Source organism: Seriola lalandi, unplaced genomic scaffold (assembly GCF_002814215.2).
Source record: "Seriola lalandi dorsalis isolate HSWRI2012SDOR001 ecotype SW California unplaced genomic scaffold, Sedor1 jcf7180002054840, whole genome shotgun sequence".
NCBI lineage: Eukaryota > Metazoa > Chordata > Actinopteri > Carangiformes > Carangidae > Seriola > Seriola lalandi.
Genome location: NW_019525393.1, coordinates 536,823 through 561,598, shown reverse-complemented (window position 1 = coordinate 561,598; position 24,776 = coordinate 536,823). Strand labels below are relative to the sequence as shown.

General features: G+C 38.7%; 3 protein-coding genes across 3 annotated transcripts in view; all 3 read right to left on the bottom strand.

The window, feature by feature from the left end:
• iars1 (isoleucyl-tRNA synthetase 1) overlaps nucleotides 1-19,755 on the bottom strand; it is a 59,908-nt gene extending 40,153 nt beyond the window's left edge. The window contains exons 1-11 of the mRNA XM_023426787.2: nucleotides 19,683-19,755; nucleotides 18,440-18,563; nucleotides 17,310-17,466; nucleotides 17,073-17,192; nucleotides 16,752-16,834; nucleotides 16,308-16,425; nucleotides 15,993-16,140; nucleotides 11,511-11,598; nucleotides 9,856-9,916; nucleotides 9,520-9,615; nucleotides 7,443-7,565 (exon numbers count right to left, since the gene is read on the bottom strand). Of these exons, the coding sequence (XP_023282555.1) occupies nucleotides 7,443-7,565; nucleotides 9,520-9,615; nucleotides 9,856-9,916; nucleotides 11,511-11,598; nucleotides 15,993-16,140; nucleotides 16,308-16,425; nucleotides 16,752-16,834; nucleotides 17,073-17,192; nucleotides 17,310-17,466; nucleotides 18,440-18,558 (1,113 nt within the window). The 5' untranslated portion in view covers nucleotides 18,559-18,563; nucleotides 19,683-19,755. The remainder of the gene's footprint in view (nucleotides 1-7,442; nucleotides 7,566-9,519; nucleotides 9,616-9,855; nucleotides 9,917-11,510; nucleotides 11,599-15,992; nucleotides 16,141-16,307; nucleotides 16,426-16,751; nucleotides 16,835-17,072; nucleotides 17,193-17,309; nucleotides 17,467-18,439; nucleotides 18,564-19,682) is intronic.
• On the bottom strand, nucleotides 4,496-7,418 carry vimr1 (vimentin-related 1). Its single transcript, XM_023426788.2, has one exon. It carries the CDS (start codon nucleotides 6,450-6,452, stop codon nucleotides 5,316-5,318), a length of 1,137 nt encoding a protein of 378 aa, XP_023282556.1. The 5' UTR covers nucleotides 6,453-7,418; the 3' UTR covers nucleotides 4,496-5,315.
• A 1,312-nt stretch (nucleotides 19,756-21,067) lies between the features above and the next one.
• rpl29 (ribosomal protein L29) lies at nucleotides 21,068-24,238 on the bottom strand. The gene is made up of 4 exons (XM_023426784.2): nucleotides 24,164-24,238; nucleotides 23,655-23,707; nucleotides 23,010-23,074; nucleotides 21,068-21,249 (listed from the first exon to the last, which is right to left on the bottom strand). The coding sequence occupies exons 2-4, from the start codon at nucleotides 23,689-23,691 to the stop codon at nucleotides 21,157-21,159; spliced, it is 195 nt and encodes a 64-aa protein (XP_023282552.1). The 5' UTR covers nucleotides 23,692-23,707; nucleotides 24,164-24,238; the 3' UTR covers nucleotides 21,068-21,156.
• Nucleotides 24,239-24,776: the final 538 nt, after the last annotated feature.

Here is a 24,776-nt window from a genome sequence, read left to right as displayed (position 1 = left end):
TTGACAACATCACAAAAGAAGGCTCGGTTAGCTATATATAAACACAAAGTAGAAAAACTACAAGAATTGGAGAAGAAACATAAAAATACAGAAAATCAGTCTGGACTACAACAAATAAAGAAGGCAAGGGAAGAGATAAATGAGATACTCAGGACAGATATAGAAAAGAGGGCAAGGTTTGTAAAGCAGACCTACTATGAATCAGGCCCAAAAGCAACAAGACTTTTAGCTAGACGCCTGCGGAAACAGCAGGCCATTAACACAATTCATAAAATAAGGAACCCTCAAACCAACCAATTAACACATGAACCAGAGGAAATAGAAAGAATATTTGAAGAATATTACAAGAAACTTTATTCTAAACCACTATCAGCCGATGAAAAAACAATTAGAAGTTTTCTTGACTCACTTGACTTGCCATCTATTGGTGAGACACAGAATGACACTATTATGTCGCAACTTACAGTTAAGGAGCTGGAAGCTGCAATTAGTAGGTTAAAAGCTAGTAAATCACCAGGCAGCGATGGGTTTCCATCGGAATGGTATAAGGCCTTTCGGAAGGAGCTAACACCCTTGCTTCTGTCCTGCTTTAACTGGACTCTTAAAGAGGGCAGGGCCCCCCCATCGTGGAAAGAAGCAATTATTACCGTTCTACCTAAAGAAGGCAAAGATAAAGAAGAATGCAAAAACTATAGGCCGATTTCACTTTTAAATGTAGACTACAAACTATTTACATCAATTATTTGCAAAAGATTTGAGACCCTCATACCGGACTTGATTGATGAAGACCAAACCGGGTTTATTAAAGGACGCCAAACACATGATAATATTAGAAGAACCCTCTATATCTTAGACAACGCCCAAAAAAGTGGTGCAAGTACAGTTCTGGTTAGTTTGGATGCCGAAAAGGCATTTGATAGTGTTAGTTGGTCATTCTTGTATGAGGTTCTAAAGAGATTTGGCTTCAATGAAAATGTAATCCGATATATTAAAACTATTTATCAAGAGCCCACAGCTAGGATCAGAGTAAACGGAAGCCTGTCAAATACGATTCAGTTGGAGAGGGGGACAAGACAAGGTTGCTTTCTGTCACCTACCCTCTTCGCTTTATATGTTGAGCCTTTAGCGCAGGCAATAAGGCAGAGTGAGGAACTGCAGGGTGTCAGTGTAGGGGGGACAGAACACATCATTGGCCTTTTTGCGGATGATGTCATTATTTTCCTTGAACAGCCGGACAGATGTTTCCCACACCTAATGTCTCTACTGGAAACGTATGAATACTACTCAGGATATAAACTGAATATATCAAAAACACAAATTCTCTCGTTGAATTATTCTCCATCCCGACAAATAAGAGATGCATATAATTTGAAATGGAATTCTAAAACAATGAAGTATCTTGGTGTAACTTTGACTAAAACACTTACCGACATGTTGGAAAACAACTATAGTGAAACTGAAAAAAACATACAAAGGGACATTGAAAGGTGGTCTACCCTTCCGTTGGACTTCAGTGCTAGAATACAAACGGTCAAAATGAATATTCTACCGAAATTGTTATATTTATTTCAAGCACTGCCAATTAATATCCCCCAAAACAAATTTATAGCCTGGGACAAAATGATCTCTAGATTCATTTGGAATAAAAAAAAACCAAGAATAAAATTCACGACCCTCCAACTACCTAAAAGTAAGGGTGGAATGGCCTTGCCTAACCTCAAAGAATATTTTTATGCTGCTCAACTCAGGCCTCTGGCCTGTTGGTGTAGACCTGATTATGAGTCTAAATGGCAGGAAATGGAAAGGGAAACACAGGGTTATCAGACCCAGATATTTGTGGGGGATAAGCATCTGATGGGTGCATTGAGACATGCTATGAACCCAATAGTCGCATTCACACTAGAAATATGGAGGGTTGTAATAAGAAAATACAAACTCAAGAGGAATATATGCACACTGAAGTGGTTCACATACGATCCAAAATTCATACCAGGGACGCACGATCCAGTATTCAAAGAATGGACACAAAAAGGAATGACAGCAATGTGTACGGTTTCAGAAGGTGGGGAATTTCTAAGCTTCCAAGAGCTAAAGACAAAGTACAGCCTCGAAAACAAAGACTTCTATAGATACATGCAGTTAAGAGATTATTTCACAAAAGAGATAAGGCTAGTTGCAACTATAAACAAGGTGATTGGAGTCATTATGGATTCATACAAACAGAAGGGGTCTCGGCCCATCTCTGCTTTTTACCGAGCTATGGGAGAGAGCAGAGGGGACTCAACCCTCTATATAAAAGCAAAATGGGAAGCAGAACTAAAGATCCAAATACAAGAGGATGAATGGTACCACATGTGCGAGACACAATGTACATCTACAAATTCATTAATATGGAGGGAGTTCTGCTGGAAAAATCTAACTCGATATTTTATAACACCAAAAATAAAATCTAGGCAACTCGCCACACAACAAAACTGCTGGAGACTGTGCGGGAATGTGGAGGCAGACCATGCACACATCTTCTGGAACTGTACAAAAATGAAGATATACTGGCAAAATGTAAATTTAGTAGTAAAAAATGTTCTGGGATATGAAATCCCAAATACTTGCCCAGTGATGTATCTTGGGAATATTGGAAAGGTTGTAACGAGAGAAGATCTGTACTTGACTAAAGTGTTACTCGCAGCAAGTAAAAAAGCAGTCACAAGAAACTGGCTCAATGTAAATGCCCCGAAACAGGAACAGTGGTTGGAAATTGTCCAGGATCTATGTTATGGAAAAATTGACATATCTTTTAAGGATCAAAGAGAATGTATTTGAAAAGAACTGGGAAAGATGGAAGACTTACATGAGACGTGACACCAACTGAACAAATGCCGAATGGAACAGTGGACTGAATAGAGGATCATCTCCAGACAGTTTGTTAATGTTACTATTATTGTTATTCTAATCTGTAACTTGTTTGCTGTATTGTTTTGTCTATTTACATGTGAAAACTCAATAAAAATTTAAGTTATAAAAAAGAAAAAAGCTGAGGAGTGTTTCACCTCTGACCACATCCGGTCTCACTAATGGGTAAGGTATGGTGTAGTCCAAAGTGTGCCATGCTGCACCTGTAACTACACCCGCATGTGATGTCACAGAGTACTGACGGAGCCTGTGGTAGACCTGAGTATCACTGCAGCAAGGGTGAGATGCTAAACCACTGGAGGTCAGCAAACACAGGATTTTCAGATGATGTTAAGTTGCCCTTGAAACACATTTAAAGTTTGTTTTTTATTTTAACCATGAAAAAACGCGTGAAAAGTGGACGAGACACAAAAAAATGGAGTGGAAACCACATTAAAAAAATAATTTATGTGTTCCAACTTTTGTTTTCATTAAGCATTCTGATTGATCTGCCACATACTCCCAGTGCTCTTTTGCATCTCACCATATTAATTTTGTGTTTTTTGTTCTTTCTTAGGTGCAAAGAGAAACCAAAACATGGTAAACATTCCTGTGTTCCCTCCAGATATGTCACAAAATTTTCTTCCTTGGTGAAGATGCCTCTGCATCCTTGAACACACCATGGCTAAATACTACACTGAAGAGAATTCAAGGTAAATTTGCAGCCGAGGTCAAGCTCTACTCTGTGATAAATATCACAAAACAAGTAGGGAGAAATTGTGTGTTTTGTCATCCTGCTCTTGTTTACGGCAAACAATCAAATATGCGATCAACCCCGTGACTTATCATGGGCTATTTCATCTCCCTCTAACCGAGCTCACAGTGCAATTCACAGGTGGCTCATAAATATGACTTTTCAGCAAGGTGCTTGGCACACTGTTGGTCATGACCTCTTTGTAGAGAGAGGTTTTAAACTTTCTCAGTCAGGAGTAAATTTTGTTATGCCCTGACCCAAGCTCATTAAAACATGAGAGTACACTTGTGATGTGGACACTCACTGGGACTTCACCTGCAGCTCACTGAGAGAACAGACCTTTTTACCACCGGGCCACTTGGGGGTTACTCTATATGCCACTAAATTACTCACACACATTTGTGACTCTTTTAGAAACTCTTTGCCATGAAACATAATTAATTAGCAGAGTTATCATTTCCAAAACAGTAATTTAACTCGTGTTTAATATTTTGAACTACCGCTGCTTAAGTATCAAACCCAGCCTGCATGCTGTGGAAAATAATCAACATATAGCAACCTATCATTTTAATTCTTAGTGACAATTTCGGTATCTTCAACTTAACAACTTCAACTACAAGATAAAGCAAAAAGCAAATTTACTAAAAAAATAAAAAAAAAAAAAAAAATTTACTTTTACTGGGCCTGATTCATAAAGAAATGTTTTTATGCCCATTTCCTGTACTCCAGTTTAAAATAAGGGTGGAGGAAGGTTAAGAGACAAATAGAGAGCACGGGGAAAAATAAAGTTTGAAAGAAAGAGAGTAAGAAAGAAACATCAAGGAAGAGGACAACAAGTCACACAGGAGAAAAGAAAAATCATCACTGCATTATTTTGTATGCACTCACTTCAATCTTTATTAAGTTACAGTTGGTCAACATTAGTGTAAATTGTCAATAGTTGTGTCTTGTCAAAACATTTAGGGGAAATCTGGGTGGACTGTGAAGACCAGTCATAACACTTAGGCTATTTGTTCTGCTTTGTTTGGGCAGAGATGTGACACATCAAGGCAGAACAAATGTATTTTAATGTGAAGGTGGTGGGATCCGAAACATGGATCAAGAGAAGCAGTGATGGCAAAAAGTGAGCAGCTGCAGCGAAGGGAAGCGACAGAGGTATAACAGCGGGGTCGACTTGACAGGAAAAGGAGGGGTGGTTGTTAAATTTAGCAGGAGTACTGTAGGAGCAGGAGTAAGGAAAAGGGTAGGAACAAGGAGAGATGCCGAAAAAACAGAAACGGGAGGGGAACTGGAGTTAGGGAAATGAAAAAATGAAGGAGGGTTGATTTTGAAAAGTAGGAAGAACTGGGAAGCAAGCAAATATGTGAGGATAACGGGGATCAGGGTGTGGCAAAGTAAATGATAGGGATGGGAGGGATGGGTATCAATTTCTGATACAAAGACAAATGTGCCCGTAACACCAGAATATCAAAACTGTCAAGTACAGAAAGCTGGTAGCAAAGTATCATTTTGCTATCCGCACTGAAACTCATGTGTCATATTGGCACTGGTGTTGAAAAATAGGCAATAGGGAAGAATATAGAGTCTTTTTAACTAGAATGAAATAATCTCTCCACTCCACAATGCTCTGCTGCTGCTGCTTTGGACCTCCTGCTCCTCTCACCCTGGATATTTAGACATCTTTGGCAATTCCAAGCCTCTGCTCCTCTCCTTCCAGCAGCTTCCTGTAGGTGGCGATCTCTGCATCCAGCTTGAGCTTAATGTGCAGCAGTTCCTGGTAGTCTTGGAGATACTTGGTCATCTCCAGTTTGGTTTCGCAGAGCTGGGCCTCCAACTGAGCGATGACACCCTCCAGGCCCCCCACCTTATCAAAGTGGGACATCTCCATATCCTCCAGCTGCTGCTCCAGGGCAGCGTTGCGAGCTCTCAGCCCATCAATCTGGTTCTGCAGGTCTGTCACCTGGTTGTGGAAGGTCGTGATCTCATCTTTCATGGTCTTCATCTGTTCTTCGTGTTTGCCAGCATGCTCCTTGAGGGTGTCAAACTTGGTCTTATACCACTTCTCAGCTTCCTGGACGTTGCGGGCAGCGACGGCCTCTATCTCTGCACGCATGTTGCGCAGGTAGGCAGCCAGGTCAGGACGATCGCCATCCATTTCGGCAGTAATCTTTGCATCCTCAATCTGCTTCATGATGTCAGCTACCTCTTCATCATGCAGCTTCTTGAGAAACTCTATCTCGGCCACCAGTTGTTCAATGCGCCTCTCCAGCTCAGCCTTCTGCAGTGTCGCGTTGTCAACGTCCTGGCGAAACTCTCTCAGGATCATTTCTGCTTCTTCTTTGAGTGCCAGCTCTTCCTCCAGCTTTAGTCGCCACACGTCAATCTCTTCTTCAATGTAGCCTCTTTCAATATCAGCTGCTCCCTTCTCATTGGTCAGGGTCTCAATCAGCTCCCGCACCTCTTTGAACTTGAGCTCATATTCTTCTCCGATGCCTGTGGGCCCTCCCTTGTAGCGGCTCTGCAGGGAAGCCAGCTCAGCTTGAAGAGCAGCATTTCGCTGCTCTAGTGCCTGGACCTTCTCAATGTATCCTGCAAACTTGACATTGAGTTCCTGCATTTCCTCTTTCTCATTGGCATGTTGCTGATGTATCTCTGTGCCCAACTCGATGGCGGTGCCGCGATAACCTGAGCGTCCACGGCTGTCGTATGAGGATCCGCGGCACCGGGATGGCGACGGGCTCTGAACCCTCACTCTGCTGCCAGACCCGCTAACTTGCAGGCTCTTCTGGGTGTAAGATGCAGCTCTCATGTTGTGTAAATACTGTTTTGTTTTTCAGTTTACAGAAGAACAGCTGCTCGCTCTGATTCTCTTTGCATGGACCACGCCGCGACTGACGCTCCCTCTGATCACCTCAGAGTTTTTATTCGGCGATAAAGAATGTCTCAGAGAGTCTTGAAACTCACGCTTAGTTTTGACATGATTCAAAAGTGGATTATGACAGACTTTCAGAGAACTGTGGCTGCATACTCTTTATTAGCTAACGCTGTAATGTTAGTGGCCAGGCGGGTCGAGTCCACTCCCTAGCCTTTGCGCCAGGATGTGAAATAGTGATCAGATCATGCATGGCAGCTATTTTTCACTCACTATCCACTTAGGATGGTTATGAAGTTGGGTGTGACAGGGAGGAAGATTGCATCCAGTGCACTTGTTATTATTATTACAATATGTACTTATTATTGTGGCCGCTTTTTATGTATAGCTGTAGAATACCTGAGTCTCTCCACAATTATTTCACTGTACAGCTGTTCTTGACAGATTGTGCGAATGACAAATAGAACTTGAACTTGGTAAACAGTGACAATGTGCTTTGGCAGCAGGTTTTCCTTTACGTCAACTTTGTGACAGATTCCCTCAGCTGCCTCCATATCACCATGTCATGCAGCTAAAGAATAATTTTAAATAACGTTTGGAAAAGCAAGATAAATATTTAATATTTTCATTTCAGTTACTACATATCATAATTCTAAAAAGCATTAAACCTATAACCGAGAAGAAAAGGCACATTACTGTGCAGAATGAAAGAGGAAAAATCATTTCAAAAAGATGGACTTTCCAGATATTAACAGAGGAAATGGAGAGGAATAGGAAAGTGGGTATCCAGAATGCAGAAAATGAAATGTTGAATTAAACCAGCTATCAATATTCGTGAGGGATTTATCCCGTGTATCGTATCCGGGGTAGAATGCCTGAAATGTCTGCAAACCTAATCTACATGTAAATGTCTTTTGTGTCACTCACTTTGACATACTGTCCCGCAAAGTCAGTGACCTCTGAAGTGAAGCAGCCTGAGGCGTCCACAGGGCAGATAGGAGCCTGGTCCCTCTGGATGATGTTGTATTCAGTGCACACCCTGTAATCATCCTACAGAGAAAATAATACACAGTTTAGAGACAGTTTTGATAAATGCATAAAGACTTCCTAATATACTTCACTGCAAACTCCATCATTACAAAACATGTACTGTAACATAATATTGCACCTTGAGAATGTATTTCTTATTTTGCTTTTTTTAAACATTACATTATCTTGATATTAATAGTGACCTGGTTCATTTCAAGATCATTCCATTTGTTTGTTTCTCCAAACTGACGACATATAGAAAACATAAATAATTATCTAAGACCATTGGCAGCCACTAGATTAAAGATATGTAATGACTTCATATTGAATTCCTTGTTGAGCCAGACACTTTTTGCAGTGTTGAAACAAGCATCACTGGTATGTGACAGCTATGCATGAAAGATCTGAGTACTGTCCAGCTGTAAATGTATTTTGTATTCAAACACGCTGTCAAGGTCCAAGATGGATGGCTCACAGGGTCATTTCACATCTAGTCATAACAACATAAAATTTGAAAAATGTAGTTCGGCAGTGCGTTTCTTCTCGCCATACGTCTTGAGGGGACATGCAAACGCATTTGTGTTTCAGATTTCCACCAATTAATCAATGAGAATGTGATCACTAAATAACAGAATCTGAAGCTAAATAAATATCAAACATTTAAATGCAAATGTAAATGTAAGAGAGATGAGAGAGTGCAGAAGAGAAAGCTGAGTGTGTATCCACAGCTGGCTACAGCCACAGGGGCATCCATCTGCCCTTGACAAGGGCATCTAACCTATTAGCAGTGACCCAATACCTCTGACAGCACGACTGAATTGGCCTCTAGACTCTAGTAATACACCAATATGGTACTATTCAATACAAATATTTCATAAAATCGTAAAAAGACCTGTGGGCCCTCATCAGTCCTGATAAAATGTGTCTCGACCTTCAACTCAGCTTCAGAACCACCAAATCTTTTCATGACTAATGAAAAATATTGTTACTGTCATCGTCACTTTCATGAGCAAATCTTGTTTGGGGTTTAGTACTACGTCCGCCTGTTAAGTGATATATATATAATCCAACGTGTGTTAACAGGAGCTAACCTTGTAATGGCTAAAAGCACTCAAAATAATCCCACAGGAGAAAATAACAAGTAAATTGAGAAAACCTGTTAACCACTGCGACAACAACACTAGAAAACCAGCTGCAATTTCTGAAAACACAAGCAAATGCAGAAACGCTGCCAGAAAACAGAACATAATAGAACTGGTAACATAAAGGCAGTGCTTCCAGGGAGACAGAAAAGACTAAACACTCCTGGATGCCTTTTGTTTTTTTTTTACCTAGGATGGCAGGGAAGCCAACCATAAAGTTACACTAGACAAAGGTGACCTTGTTTTCCCCCAGAGTGAGCTCCATATGGGCAACTGCAGTAAGCTTAGAAAAACAAGCTTACTAGAGGCTAGCTTTCACAAGTATTAGGTATAGTTCTGAACTTCTCATTCCAAATCACACAGGGAAGATGTGTACATTGTAATAAAAGGAAGACAGGGGCCACCATTGTTCGTATCACCGTATCAGTATATTATCTAGATACTCTGGATTGTGTTTTGGTTGGTACTCTGATAAACTGTCAATTTATATCCAGGATTCATTAGTATCTGACTGGTCTGGACATTTATCAGCAACGACAACAACAACAAATATTTGTAAAGGACTTGTTAGTATGTACTGATTAACTGCTTCTGTTAACTTTTTTTCCTGCCATGATAGCATGCCTGTAATTCTGTAATTTTGGTTAAGTACAGTCATTGTGCTGATTAATTCTAAGGATTAATCCACTGATCAAAAAAATAGTACCAGTAGTAACAGACACAAAGTCACATTATGTAACAAAGTTTTTCTGTGGTTGAAACAAACCCCAAGGAAAAATAAAAATAAATAAATAAATAAAAAAATCAGGAAAGTGTTTAAAGACAAAACTTACAGCTCCAAAATACGGTGCCTGGTGGACCACTCCTGTGCCCTCCTCCTCCTTGACGTAGTTATCCATCACCACCTGGAATGCTCCTTTCTCCCCACACTGAAGGGAAACGAGGATGAGGAGAATAAGATGAAGGGGAGTGAGTGGTGAAGAAGCAAAAGAGGTACAGCCACAGATAGTAAGAGAAAGATTGAGAGACAGATTTAGAAAATGTAAGCAGAGATGTCAGTTTGTGGTCAGAGATGGTGGAATTAAAGTGAGACATAGGTCTGTCTTCATTCTGTGACAAACACACAGAAATGTGAAACTGGAAGGAACAAGAACACAGACTCTACAAACCTCGGCAAAGTACTCGAAGAGAGGCTTGTATTTTTTCCCTTTCAACATCTTGCCAGGAAATCTAAAAAATACATAAAACACATTTAAAATCCTTCTTTCAATAACCATATTTTTTCTCTGACAAACCAACAGAAAACCTGCCTCAAACAACATACAGGGACATACATTTTATTTAGAATCACAACTCTCTTAAAACAATGTTGGCGTTGAACATCAGTGAAATATCAAATATTATTAGGCAGTAAAGAACAATGATCCTTTTTGTGCACAAGAACATACAGACATTACTACAACATTATTAGACTACCATTATTTTGGAATGAATGATTATCAGTTTGATAACCAGTCTGATAACAATGTGTTGTTCTTGAGATTAATCGTGATTAATTAATCTTAAACTTGGTAAAAACCTGGGGAAGATGAAAACTCTCCTAAAATCACCATTTAAGTATCTGCTGGCAACTGAGTCAGTCATGATATACTGTTTTTAGAATTATCATTCAAAATAGACATTTCCCTGTGTATGGGAACACTGTGTCCTTGTGGAAGAAGAGGTTCCTGCCAGGGTTCAACATTTTTCAATATTTTATAGCTGGTTAATCTGTCTAATATATGGGACGAGTGGGTATAAATCATGCCTGGAAATATGCTCCATCAGGTTTCAGTACACTCTGTATTCTTTATGCACTCAGGTGTTTTCTTCATCTCATTTTTTTCCCCTACTCCATTCTGCACTTTCCCTTTGCTCCAGAATCATCCAGTGAACTGGGAAATTGGGAATTGGATTTGCTTTCCGCTGCAAACCCTCAGCTGGTAAAATACACCTCTGCTAATTCTCCCGTCGCTAACTTTTTCATTTGTTTCTCAACTCTGGAAGACAAGTTATAGCTCAGGAGAATACAAGTTAGAACACAAGTCTGGCGCTCACTGAAAGACAGCAGCTAGGTCTGACTTTTATTAACTTATCAAGTTTACAGGTTTCAGTGTTCCAGCTACAGAATCACTTGTCACTTGTTATTAACATCCATTTCCACAACCATCTTCAGTTTGCTGAAAGGTTCATCATTGTCACTTGTATGAACTACATTTATTGCTAACTAAACTGATGTAAACACCAAACAGAAAAACACAGTAGCTTTGAGGCAACTACATTAATGTAACACTGCTACAAGGGTTTTGTCATAATTAGCTTCAATGCCAATTAGCAGTATTTGCCAACTATAGCTGTGCAGTGTATACTATAACAGGAATATTGTTTTCCAAAAGCAGCATGAGACAGTTAACAGAACTCAGGTTGTCACCAAATAACCTGTGCTCAAATTGTAGCTTTATCAGTAATAATTAATATATAAATAGTAATAACAAAAAAATTAAATCAACAAAAGTATTGACAAAAAGCATTCTCAAACTAACACTAACCAACAGGGCTATTAAAAGTGCTCGACAGATCCTGCACTGCCATGCAACCTGAAAATGAACAACCTTTTAGATGAAGCACCCCACTGTGTTCTACAGTATTCTCACGTCGCTATTTGTGGTCTAACCAGCAACTCAGCAAAGCACTGTTGTATTTTGGCTGCCCTTATGCTTAAGTATCTAAATTTAATGTATTAGTCATTTTTTCAGTTTTTTTTAGGTAGCTCTTGCGTACTCACTTGTCCAGCAGAGTGTATTCGCTCTCTGACTTAAACAGTGCTCCCAACCTGGCCTCCATCATAATGTAGGTCTTTTCTGTGGTGTTATCTGAGAGACGAACAGAAAAAAAAAAACATGTGAATGCATTTGCTGAGTAATAAAGCAAAGATTTTCACACCATTTTGCAAAGCCTCTAAACAGTATGCAGTAAATCTAGTAAGTAAGATGTATTTATACAGCAGCTTTCAAAACAAATGTTATTAAGTGCTTCAGAAACCAAAGGCATCAAACAGCACAAAGCATCACATAGATATAAAAACACACCCCCCCCCCCAAGAAAATGTGTTCAAAACAAAAACAGACAAAATAATGCAAAATGGAAAAAAAAAAAAGTTAAGAAAAGCAATGGAATATAAGTGGGTTTTGAGTTTTCTCCCTTCATTTTGAGTCGGGGCCCTGGAAACATCCAAAAGGCGCCGATTCGCTGACCAGAGAGATTGTGGACAACTCAGAGATGTACTCCAGGCCTTCACAATGTACAGCCTGATAGACCATAACTAAGACTGTATATCTGATCTTAATTCCACTGGTAGCCAATGGAGAGAGGCCAGCACTGTGCTTCCTGCTCTTTTTCACAGTAATAAAACGAGCTGCAGCATTTAGATCCATCTGCAGACGAGCTACAGCTCCTTGACTAAGGCAAAAGTATAAAGAATTAGAGTGAGACCAAAGCATGATTGAATTTTTTAGCACATTCAAAAAACAGACAGAAGTATTTGTTAAATGCAAAAAGCACAAGCCTCTTAAATTGCTTGGGAAAATTTAGACTAGAACCAAAAGTTATGCCTAAATTTTTACTGTGTTTGATATTTGAGATCAAAAGGTCCCAGGGTTTTGGTGCAGGCCAGGGTCTCTATGATGAGGATCTGTTTTATCCTCATACAGATGGAGGAAATTTTGGGACATCCAGTCTCTCGTGGCTTTCCGGCAGTTGTCTTGAGGAAGCAACTACTCCATTAAAATAAAAAATCCCCGCAACTGCTTGTATTTGTCCTCCTTTTTCTTTTCGGTGCAGCTTTCAAACCTCACAGTGCATGAAATGAAGTGGGAATGAAGATACTGATCAATATGATGTGAAATGATTTTTTGCGCTCTGGTCATTTTTTAAAGTCTGCAATCTAAATCACCCCTGCAGAGTGATTTAATGTTTATTGAACTGAATATGATGTATGGTAAACAGCAACTCATCAAACATGGTTCAAATCCACATACCTAACAGCCATGCCACATGCAAGTCTGCTAAACCTGAATGTCAAGTCTTGCTTCATAATAATCCAGCCAGCCATAAAGTCAAGGTCAGGTAAGTAGCCCATCATGTAGCTACAACCATTCGACTGAAACTGAGCTAAATTAATCCGATGCTGTTGAAAAGTTCATGTGGGATAACTGACATTTTGGGAAGCTAAACCCTCCTGGAAAAAATGAACAAATGGGGATTTTAGGAAAAAAAAGGGAGGAGAGGTTGAAACCAGAAGGCACAACAGTTGTGAAGAGGGCAAAAATCAAATGGCCTGAGCCGGTGAGACACAAAAAGAGAGAGAGAGAAGGGGGCAGCATCAATAAAAGATGTTTCTTCCCCTCCGTGGTGTGACAAATGACTGCACAGCTCAGACCTGTCGCTACTGACGGCACCAAACTCAAACAGAGACAAAGGCAGTGAGGGGAAGAGAGAGAGACACACACAAAAGACACAGAGAGGGAAAACGAGGACAAAAACAGGTGGATGTGGAAACAAAGAGAGCGATAAGAAAATGAGAGGAAAAATTGGGATGAAGATGGAGCGAGAGGGGACGGGAGATAAAAGACTGAGATGATACCCAAAAAAAAAAAAAAAAAATGTATTGGTATTCCAAGGCGGTCTCCCATGCAGCACAGAGCAAGAGGTGCAATGACAATGACAGACTGTGTTTCAACAGTGCCCCCTGCAGGATCAAAGAGGCCATGACAGGCTTGTAGGAATCTAGGTCATCCTTTTAAAAACCCAGCAGTTTCTCTCACAGGGAACCAAAAACTACAACAGGAGGGTAACAAAAAAACAGTAGCCACCTCTCTGGAGTATTCTTTTTTTTATATTTGAACAAGGACAACACTTATTTTAAGTGACCTGATTTGAGGTTCATCCACATTTCTCAGGTCTGAACAACACACACATTTATATGTCACACACACTAAAACCTGCAGTTCCAGTTACGACAATACACCTTTTCAGCTGAACTCATATTTAAATGTCACAATAAGAAAAACACAGGTTCAAATAAGAAAATTAATGATGGATAAATCCCATTAGCTGTGTCAGGGTCAGGGTCCTGGTATTGTGCATACTGGTTCCCTGTTACACTGTCATGGCTTACTGGGACACCTGAATAGAACAGAGCCATTGTTAATGTTATTACTAACACCTGTGCTTTTCCTACTATGACAACTCAAAATTTCTGTTGTGGAAAAGGCCTAAAAGATATGCTAATAAAGATACTTTCAAAATCTGGCTGTTTTCTACAGTTGGCTTGAAACTATGTTAATAGATAAGTGTAACGTGAGCAAAGAGGTTGGACGTATTATGCTGGAATTGAGGAGTATTTTTATGCATCAAATATTTTTGTTCAGTCTGTAAAAGGCAGAAAGAATGAAAAAAATCCTCATCTTCAGTTTTCAGATCCAAAATTGATGTTTACTTATTAACAGGCTAAAATCCAACTTAGTGCTGTGGTAAATTATTAGACAATCTATCAATTAATTGAGAAAATAAGACACTGACTAATTGATAATGAAAAGAGTCATTACAGCCCTACAAAATTGTCATCCATTAATTTTCTATCAATTAAGTAAAATCAAGTACATAATCCAAAATTACCATAAAGTCATAAACACCTCTCTAAAACAGTTTCAACACAAACTGAACTTCACGACCTTCATGAGGTAGGATTTATGCAGGGCTGATGTATTACACTGACTGATTTCAGGTGTACCAAATAAACTGGCAAGTGAGCGTATAGCAATGTGGTGTTGAAGCACAAATACTTGATTAAAGACACCGTTTCAATATTATTAAAGTTAGAGGAAACTTACTCATCTTAAATCTGCTTCAGTTTTTGACTATGCTTTGAGATTTTATTTAGTGAAGCCGGTTCCAGGTTGGACCTCAGATGGTGTCCTTACAAAGAAATCCATTTCAGATGGTGCCCTTATTAATTTACCTCTAAAAATTGAGAAAGCACTTCTTAGTGCAGCTTGTATAAGAAAGCATTAGCATAGTGGGTACACTTTATTTAACAGTGTTGTTTAGATATGACAGGTCCATTTTACGTGGGTGAGTCTAGATTCACATGGAGGACAGATAACATTTTTCCTGAGCCCATGTTAACATCAGTCATGCCTTAGCATCAGGTTAGTGTTTGTGAATGTGGAGCATCTGGTTGGTTTCAGATAAAAAACAAGTTCCACTGACAGAGAGTCCCTTATCATACGACAAAAAACAGTGTTATTTTATCAGCCAACACACAGCCAAAAGCCAGAAAGTCCACCAACACATTATGGTACAGAAATCCTTTCCTCTGGGTACAATTTTCCAAGGCAGCACTCCTCCACTGCTAATTTGTTCCTGTTTGTTCTTTCTGAATAAAAACAACCATCAGCAGATACTGAGGTCCAAAACACTAAACCCACAAGGGAAACAAGATTTTTAGTCAAAAAACTCTGGCCTTAGGCAACAGTATTTAAGCAACATCATTCAACAAAACTACCAACCCCAGTAATTCAAGTAATCCTCAACACAAACATGTTAGTCAGCAGGATGTGTGAGCAGTTATTTCCTCTTTTTTCCCGCAAGAATCACTTTAAGAAAGTACAGATGGTAGTAACCAAACATTGGCTTTTTCTTTTCAGCACATCAGTGGTTGTTTATATCGGCATGGGTAACTAAACCCTGATTTTTCAACAACCTAAGCTGTGTCCTAGTTTCATACTACGCACCAGTTCTAAGCAGGTTTCGAGTGGAAAAGTGACAAAATAAATATACTTAAGAGTGTCAATATGCATATTTAATAAAACAGCTCTATTTTTGAGGACACTGTTGATGGACATTTGTCTCATAAACTGCAATGTACAAAGGAAGCGGAGGAGCTATTCACATCTGGAAAAAAATTAAAGTAACTGTGGATAGTGGTGAGATAGCTCCAGGAAAACATCAGAAAACAACAAATTACTAAATGTTGGAAAAACAATTTGCTGTCTCTTGCTGTATCAGAACATCACAGTTTGATGGAGGTCCAACAGGGCAAGTATTATATAAGGTCCTGTTAGGATAAAACCATTCTGATTTCTTGTGTACTAAGCACAAAAACAGTATACTATAAAGATTAGTGCTGTTTGTAGTACATGCTGTATACAATTAGTGTGTAGTATGACACTGAGACACAGCATTCATGTCAAGTTTTGTCTCTCACCTTTGACTTTGACATATATGAGCTCCGGGTTGACGCAGAGGGCCAGGTTGCTCGGCAGTGTCCAGGGTGTTGTCGTCCAGGCAATCAAAGCAACATCTTGATTCTCAACCAGCGGGAAGCAGACGATCACAGATGGATCCTGAACGTCCTGCAGACAAAAATGAAACACAGATTTGGTCAGTTCAGTTTGTTTTTTTTCCCCCAAACTCTCTGCTCTCTCTGATCCTATCACCATCTCAGGAGATAAATAATATTGAATACTTGTTATAATTATTAGACAAGCAGAGCTGTGACGTGGTTATAATTTCTACCAACCTTGTAGTTCTGGTGGGACTCAAAGTTGGAGAGAGGGGTGTTGCAGGCAGTGGAGAAAGGCATGACTTTGACACCTCGGTACACCAGACCCTTGTCATACAATTGTTTGAACACCCACCTGTATGAGTGAAAAGAAAACAGTAAAAAAACAAACAAAGTAAAAACAAAGTAATGGTACATAAGAGGACAGATCCAGACATGGATTTAGTCTAATTTTTATTGTATTTGTTACTTTTATGCTGCTTTATACAGTATATTTACTATACTCAGATTGTGGCTCGTCATTGTTATCAAGTGTTAAATGCCTGAAAACAAACCAGATTCCCTTCAGGTAGCTAATTGTTAAAGTTAAAGAAATTACAAAGTTGAGTAGATACTCAATTCAGTAGAATACAAATTATCTATCTTGTAAATATAAAATGGCACATTTTCTGACATCCATACCAGACAGTCTCCATGAACCATGGGTAGAGAGTCTTGTAGTCATTCTTGAAGTCAATCCACCTTCCCATTCGCCTCACTGAAATCTGGGAACAAAAAGAAGCAAAAACATAATAAGTCAAAAGAATATAATGGTCATATGCCAAGATTCTGCAGGGCAACTCATACACTATTATGTTTAGGTCCGTCTTTATTAAGGCTAAGGAATGCGAAATTAAAAAGATATTCTCCTCCCATACAAAAAAAAAACCCCACATTTGTTCTACATAAGTATGGTTACAAAGGTTTCTCAAATGAGCATATTATTCTTCCTTGTATGCTCACCTCCCACTCGTTGGAGTATCTCATGACAATATTTCTGCACTGCTTGTTGTACTCAGCAATGCCCATCTTGGCCACATCTTCAGGCCCTTTGATCCCCAATGTTTTATCAATCTCATACTCCTATAAAAACACACAGGGCATGAGACACATAATTAAATCAAACATAAATCTGTAAAACTGCATGGATGTTTCAGTAAAAAAAGATTTTAACAATATCCAGCAGAGAGAAAATCTTACCACAGGCAGACCGTGGCAGTCCCAGCCAAAGCGCCGGTCCACATGGAAGCCGCTCTGGTGGGCAAAGCGAGTAACAATGTCCTTGATGGTGCCGGCCAGGATGTGACCATAGTGGGGTAGACCTGTGGCAAAAGGAGGGCCATCGTAGAAGGTGTACCTGGTTGGAAAACAGGCAGTAAAATATTTTTTATGGAAAAACAGAAACAACAGTTTTGAGGTTACAAATGCAATATGTGCTGATATGAAGCCAACAGATAAGAGTGTTTGCCATATGATGCTCAAGCTATTCTCCTTTTATGGACACTGTCATAAGTGCTGAATCGATTTAATTATAATATCAGGGAGATTTTTAGGTGGTACCAAGCAAATATCCTGTTGAATCTCTAGTAGTATTGGTCAAGGTCTGTATGTGACCAAAGTTCCTCTATGCACTTTTGCTCTGTTTGCTATTTGTCATCATGATATTTACTCTTTTGTTGGATAGAGAGGAAAAAAAACCATCTAAAATTACTTCGGTGATTACAATGTAAATAAGACAGAAGCAGATATTTAATTTTTTATGTATTTTCCACCAATAACGAAACCCCAATGACTTTGTTAGAGATTATTTTTCCATCCGTCTTTTTTCATTTAGTCTGGTTAAATCACTTTATAAACATAAATGGAATTTTCTTATTACTTAACATTTAATGTTTGTGCTGACTGACTTTAAAGACAAAATTGCTTATTCATTTGTTGATTGCAATGGTCCATTGTTTCTTTCTGCATGATTGCATATGCTGGACAAGTACTGATACTGACTATGATTAAATTCTGTAAGTACGCAATGGAATCTAAGGACAGGTTAGACAGGAAATGCAATGTTTTTATTTGGAAGCACGACAGCAGAAATGACATTCAAAAAAAAAAAAAAAAAAAAATCCATAACCACCGCCAGGATAAAAAAAATTCAACAAGATGAACATGTTGTCGTTCTAAACCACTTCTAAAGTATGTACAGTACTTTCTCATGGAAAAGTATGACAATGCATCTTCATGACAAATATGAAAAGTAATGTATATTGTAACAGCCACTACATTTTAATATAAGCTGCTTATTTGTAATTAAAAACCAAAAGAATTGAATTTACTTGGGCCTGTTCTTGGACTGTTTGAGGCATTCCTGGAAGCAGTCCTTGTCTTTCCACAACTGCAGGATCTTCTCCTCCTCAGAGGGAAAGTTGATGGACTCGGGGACTGGCTCCACCATGGTGTCTGTCAAAGCAAAGAAAGCAAAAGTAACTAAAATAGACTTGTGAAGCAGGAAGACATGGACTGTTCGTGTCATGAAGATCACACAATGAGTCTTTTGATTTAAAAGGTTATGATGTCAATAATGCATGAGCCATTCAAATACGGATCATTAGCCTTTTTATTTGCAAACAACTGAACTAGGACTAATTAAATTTTCCTTTCAGTACACATTCACTGTTCCACAATGCTAGATGCAGGGTATCTGTAGGTCTTTAAAGTCTTAAAAGCACTGAATTACAACACTGTCACTACTGCTAGCTACAGTACTAGGAAGTTCATCACCATGGGCAAGTGTTGATTTTAACAAAACTTTGAATCAGTTATCATTTTAAATTGGTTAATCCAAACATCCACTTTATGCTGCTTATATGGGTCCAGGTAACATTAAATAAATTGAGTTTATCATTAGTAACTGTTGTTATATAGTCCTGGGAAGTACTGAAAATATGTGATGTAATAAGTCTTCAATAGTAGTTATTTTTGGTATTAACATTCAGGTATTAAATTGCATTCTGTGTGGTATTAAAAAGTTTTAAAAGTCTTAAATGTAAACTGGTGAACCCTGCAGAAACCTGTTCATACTATTTATGTCAGGCTGGGAAATTAATCATACATTATATGCGGTGGGCAGTAACTATTTGTCTTTTTTTGTGAATGTCTCTCACCCTCCACAGATCCTATTAGGATCTTATTAATAGCTGACCTGTCAAAACCCGTCTGTGCTCCGTAGTTTGTCAGAACAACATCTGACAAACATTTGATGAAATGTCAAGCCTTATGTAATATATAGCTTCAACGTCAAAGTTGCAAATACAGAAACTTTGCCCAGACTAGTTAGTCGAGTCCAACAACCACTTTTCCACAGCAGTAAGTTCACAGGGATGACGCCTCCTTGTTGTTAGCTAGCAAGCTAAAGCTAGCCGATCAATGCCTCAGATAGTTAGCTTGTAGCTAAACAGGCTGCAAAGTTTGTTAAGGGGCGGTGTTTAAACGTTCACATATGCGAGCAGAGGTACAGTGAAGTGTGGTTGTAATCGACGCTTTATGTTGCGATTATTCAGTATGAATGGAGATACTCACATGTTGTCTGCCGCCGCCGGCTGCCGAGAGAGACAAGAAATGATGCAAGCTGGAGTCAGAGCACGAGCGGAAATGACGACTAAACGCAAACTGATTTGTTGCATAAAAATAAAATGCTAATCAATGAATTGATAAAACAAAATTCAAATATATGTATCCAGTGGGGTTCCGCAGTCTGAGATAACAGCATATGTAAATAAATGTAATTACATAATAAATCAATACATAAAAAAATTGCGGCTTTAGTTTCTTGTTCTCCTGTAATTTTTCTCCACAACCAGTGAAACTTTCTAGATATCACTAGCAAAGCTATGTTAGCATGGAAGTTTGTTGAAATGTTTTGTACACAACCTAAGTCCTCCTTGAATTGAAATGTGGACATATTTATTTTGTCAAAAACAAAATGACAGTAAAAAATCGGCCTTTTATTTGTCTCGATGTCTCTAGGATCTGTGCTTCAACACAACCCTGTCTCTGAGCTCTGTGGGCAGCTCCCTCTGCCTTGCGCCTTGGTTTCTGCTCTGACATACATCCTCATCTGTGACACCTTAGATACACAGGTGTGTGCCTTTCCAAATCAGGTCCAATTAACTGAATTTACCACGTGGGCTACAACCAAACGAAATGGGAGGCACCTGAGTTAAATTTCAAGTGTCATAGTTAACTGTCTGTTAATGTGATATTTCAGATATATCTGAAGATGTTTTCACTTTGTCATGACGGGGTATTGACTGAAGATTGATGAGCGATTTTTTTTCTTCTTTTTAGGACTGCAACATAAAATGTGAAAAAAACTGAAGGGTCTGAATATTTTCTGAAGGTACAAAGCAATGGCTTTTAAAACAGTTTTCACATTCATATCTTCCTATTTTCCTAGCACAGCAAGATCCAATTGGAGTGTTCAGCTATGTAGGTAGGTAGAAAACCTCCTGGAGATGATGTGTAGGTTTATGAAACCGTAAGATGAAGAAACCGACACCCTGCTTGAGGAGCACTGAAGGCTAGTCGCCTACAGTACGTATATTAAAGAATGAAATTGGGTAGACCAGAGTTGGCTTTCTGCTTTAGATTTAACTGGCCATAAGTAACCTGCTGGATTACAAGGTTTTGGAAATCTGCAGGGGTCACAGCACATTTCTAATGAAAAAGAGCAAGTTGACTACACTGATTCAACTTTACTTAATCCGATTAAACTTTTTATTCGTACCTTAAAAATGTCATCTTGAACTTGGCCTTCGTTCAGTTTTCTAAATTATTTGGATCTTGACACACGAGGAACACTGCAAAGTTGACATGAATAAACCCTAAGCACTCAATAAATGTAGTTATTCCCTATGTTTCAGAAGCAGGAGCAGTGACAACAGAAACAAAAGTACAATCTGATGTTTGTTTGTTAACAAAGCATAGCTTTATTGTGATGGTGGAAACACAGTCTATGGAACGCTGACAGACATGGAGGTGACCGGATAGCAGATTATTTCTGCTGAGCTGCCTTCTGTGCCGCCTTCTGACCCTTCTTGTTGTGCTTCTTGGCAAAGCGCATGTTCCTCAGGAACTTAGGGTCCACCTGCAACAAACAAAGAAAACAAAATGAATGAACAGGCCAACGGCAGGAGGGGCGAAATTAAATCTTTTTTTCTTTCAACAAAATAAAGCAAAAGACAAACAGGCTCAAGGTGGAGGAAAATGCAAACACTCGTCTACATCAGAGTAGTTACATATCTGGTGATCTGGTTTGAAAAAATATGTAATAGTAACTGAACTTAACTACCCAGCCTACAAAAATGAATACGTGAGATTAACAACAAAGACAATGCAGAAATCCTAGTGAAAAAAACAGGGGGGACTACTGTTTATAATAAAGTAGGATTGTGACAGCAAAAAGTGATTTCATTAGGTGTGAAAGATGGCTGAAGCAAAAAAAACATGCCACAATATCAATGTCAGTCTTAAACCAAATGATCCTAAAACTGGTCTCAACAGTAACAACTTTGACCATAAAAACAGAATTATTTCCTAGGCACTCCAGTGATGGAAGATGTAATATTGTCTGCATGATAATGCAAAGTCAGTTTTCCTGTATATGAGAGCACTGTTGATTGAAATAAGATCAGTTTACGGCTAGGATATATTTTATAGAAAATCTTGAGGGGATGTGAGTTTTATAAAATGGTGCAGTGTCAGCTGAGAAAAACTGCATTTCACCAAGTTCTGACAACCAGCTAAAACTGCTGAACCTGTCTACCAATTTAACATTATAACAAACAGAGGAGGACCACATCCAACAATGCTTTCAGCATTTTTAAATTAAGGCTGCCCAAGTACCATGACATTTTCTAAACTTTGGAAAATCATAAATCATGCAACTCTGAAAATTAGTCTGAGAACTTAAAGCCAATTTTGATGTAAGCACATGGTAAGGACAGCTTTAGATCGAAACATTTGAAGAATTTAGAATGATTACCGACTACTAAAAACTACAAAGAAAAAAGGTAACTTGCATCACTTTCCAGGTAAGGCTTAAAATTTAGAGAGATTTCCTAACCCACAAACAGGTAATGTACATACATGGACCTCCCCATCACTAAGCACATTTACAAACATTTTTGTAACCAGGGTACTACTAAGTTACTGCAGTAATATATTTTTTATAAGTCTATGGTCAGGATCTATAAAATGCAGTTTCAGTAAATAGGGAAGTAAACAGGGAGACCAGATTTCACTGGGAAGATATCTCCTGAAGGAAAATAATTTAATTCCAAGTCCAACTATACAGCATCGCTACAGCCACATAAGCCGGGTTCCTAAACTCAACAGTTAAATATGGGACACATTTGTGTTGTATGTGCAGGCTTTGTGCACTCGACAAAGCCTGTCCCATCACTTCGCATTTGTCCAAACCCTCCAAACAACACAAAAATAGAGCATGCAGCATCTTGAATCCTTAATTTACAACAAGTGGGTCATGGAATAGAGAGAAGGCTGATCCCACATCCATGTCACATTTGAGTTATCTTAAGTATGGGTTCATTACTTCAAAATAGCATTTGTCAATTTCCAAGCTGTAGTTGACAAAGGGAAGTTGAGATTGGATCTCATGTCTGCCAAACTTCTTTGCTCAACCTAATTGAAGTCATGTATAATAGATATGGTGTTACACAACAACTTTCTTGACATCAGTGCTCACATTTTGTCATCTACCATCCATCCCATGAGACCCAAATGCACCAAAATTACAGTCCTGCTGTATATAAACATCTTTTTTTAAGTGATCAAGTGTCTTGATTATCTAAACACCAAAGAATACACAGCTGTTACTATACATACCCCCTTCAGTGACTCATAACGCTGAGATGTGGGCTTCTTGATGCCATTCCTGTGGGCTTTACGAGCTGTGCCAACACAAGGGGAAACAATTAGAAACAGGTTCATCCATAAACTAGGAGTCACCCATACGAAAAACACTAAAAAGAGGACAAGCATGTAAAAGTTAGAGCTGAAACATTACTGACAATCTTCCATTAGAGTGATGGTTTATGATTTAAAACATATACTCTTGCAATTCTGCCCTGACACTTTACCTTTCCTGCTTGAGTTTGTAGAATTTGTGACATGCTGCACCTTCAAATCAACCCCTTAAATATATTGTACTGCTGAAATTAATACTAACTGTTGTATCACTGTTAAATTTCTGATATACTGCTATGAAAACAGTTCACTGTTTATAACACATTAACTTGTACAACCTTTACTTCTGATTGACTGCTTTTAAATACACTGTTTACTTCTCAGTCATATACTTTAATTTTTATACATCTCTTTTTTTTAATAAAACAGCAATGCAGAAAGACTGCAAGGTAAGAATTTAATTGCACAGTATAACATATTGCTCTGTTCTTAAATGTTCAAAGTGAAATAAGCTCCTAAAGTGAGGAAACTTCAAACGTAGCTTTCCTCTGCTGTCATACTTACACTGGTTGTGGGTTGTGTGGTTCTTAGACTTGGCCATTTCGACACTGGTTTATCTGAAGAGAGAGAATATACAGCAATTCACGTTAATCTGAATGCTACATCACTGTTATTTGCATGTTAGCACACATTAGCTTATTTTGAATTGCTAACCAGCAGATTATAGAGCTTTTTACAATATGAATAGAGCTACGTTTGCTATAAATTAAGTGAAACAGCAACCGTGAAGGGAAGATGTAAAAGGTGCATTTCAGACTGAAACTCAGACTATTTTTCTGAATGTGGAACTGACGCCCGGTCGCTAGCTGCTGCTTTGCTAAACGAAGCGTTAGCACTTCAAAAGGCGTCAGTTTTATCTTTTTAATAATGATCAAATCTGAAACATACTGCAGTGGACACATAACCAATTAAGTGCTTTATCAAAATCAGTGACTGTTTCTGTGCGGACATGTAAAATACACGAAGATTGATAAAGATTTTAAGACTACACCAAAGTGGGGGAAAAAAGATACCTGCCACACGAACAGACGACAACCGGAAGAGAAAGAAAATCAAACCCGGGGGAGAAGAAGAAGAAGAATCGCGTCAAGAAGATGAAGTCAGTGAGCTCTGTTTAATGACACTGCCTCCTATCGGTGAATTCCGAAACGACAGGTGAAAGTCCACAGCTGGCCACTGGATGTCACTCTCTGGTCATGTGACACCCACAAAATGAGAATGAAATGTGTGGCTGTATGAGTCACAATACACTCAGCTGCCAGTTTATTAGGAACACCTGGCTAACACTAATGCAATCCTGCAATAAATCGTCTGTCATAGAAACTGGTGTTGATTCAACTGTATGATCATTTTGGAAGCTGCAGTTTGTGGTGCGTTATGTTGACATGTGTTTCGTTTTTTCTTGGGTTCTTCATTAGAAATGAAAGTGTGGCAATGTCAACTTCCTCTGTCTGCGAGTGTAGGGTTTGATCTTTCTCTTCTTCTTCACTAGATTAAGTTTATTTTCTCTTTTTGTTTTGTTTAGTTTTGTTTTCATTTCTTTTCAGGTGGAACTAAATATACCCAAATACTGACGTACAGTTTTGAGGCACCTAAGCATTCTTAAATTGCAACACTAAAGACATG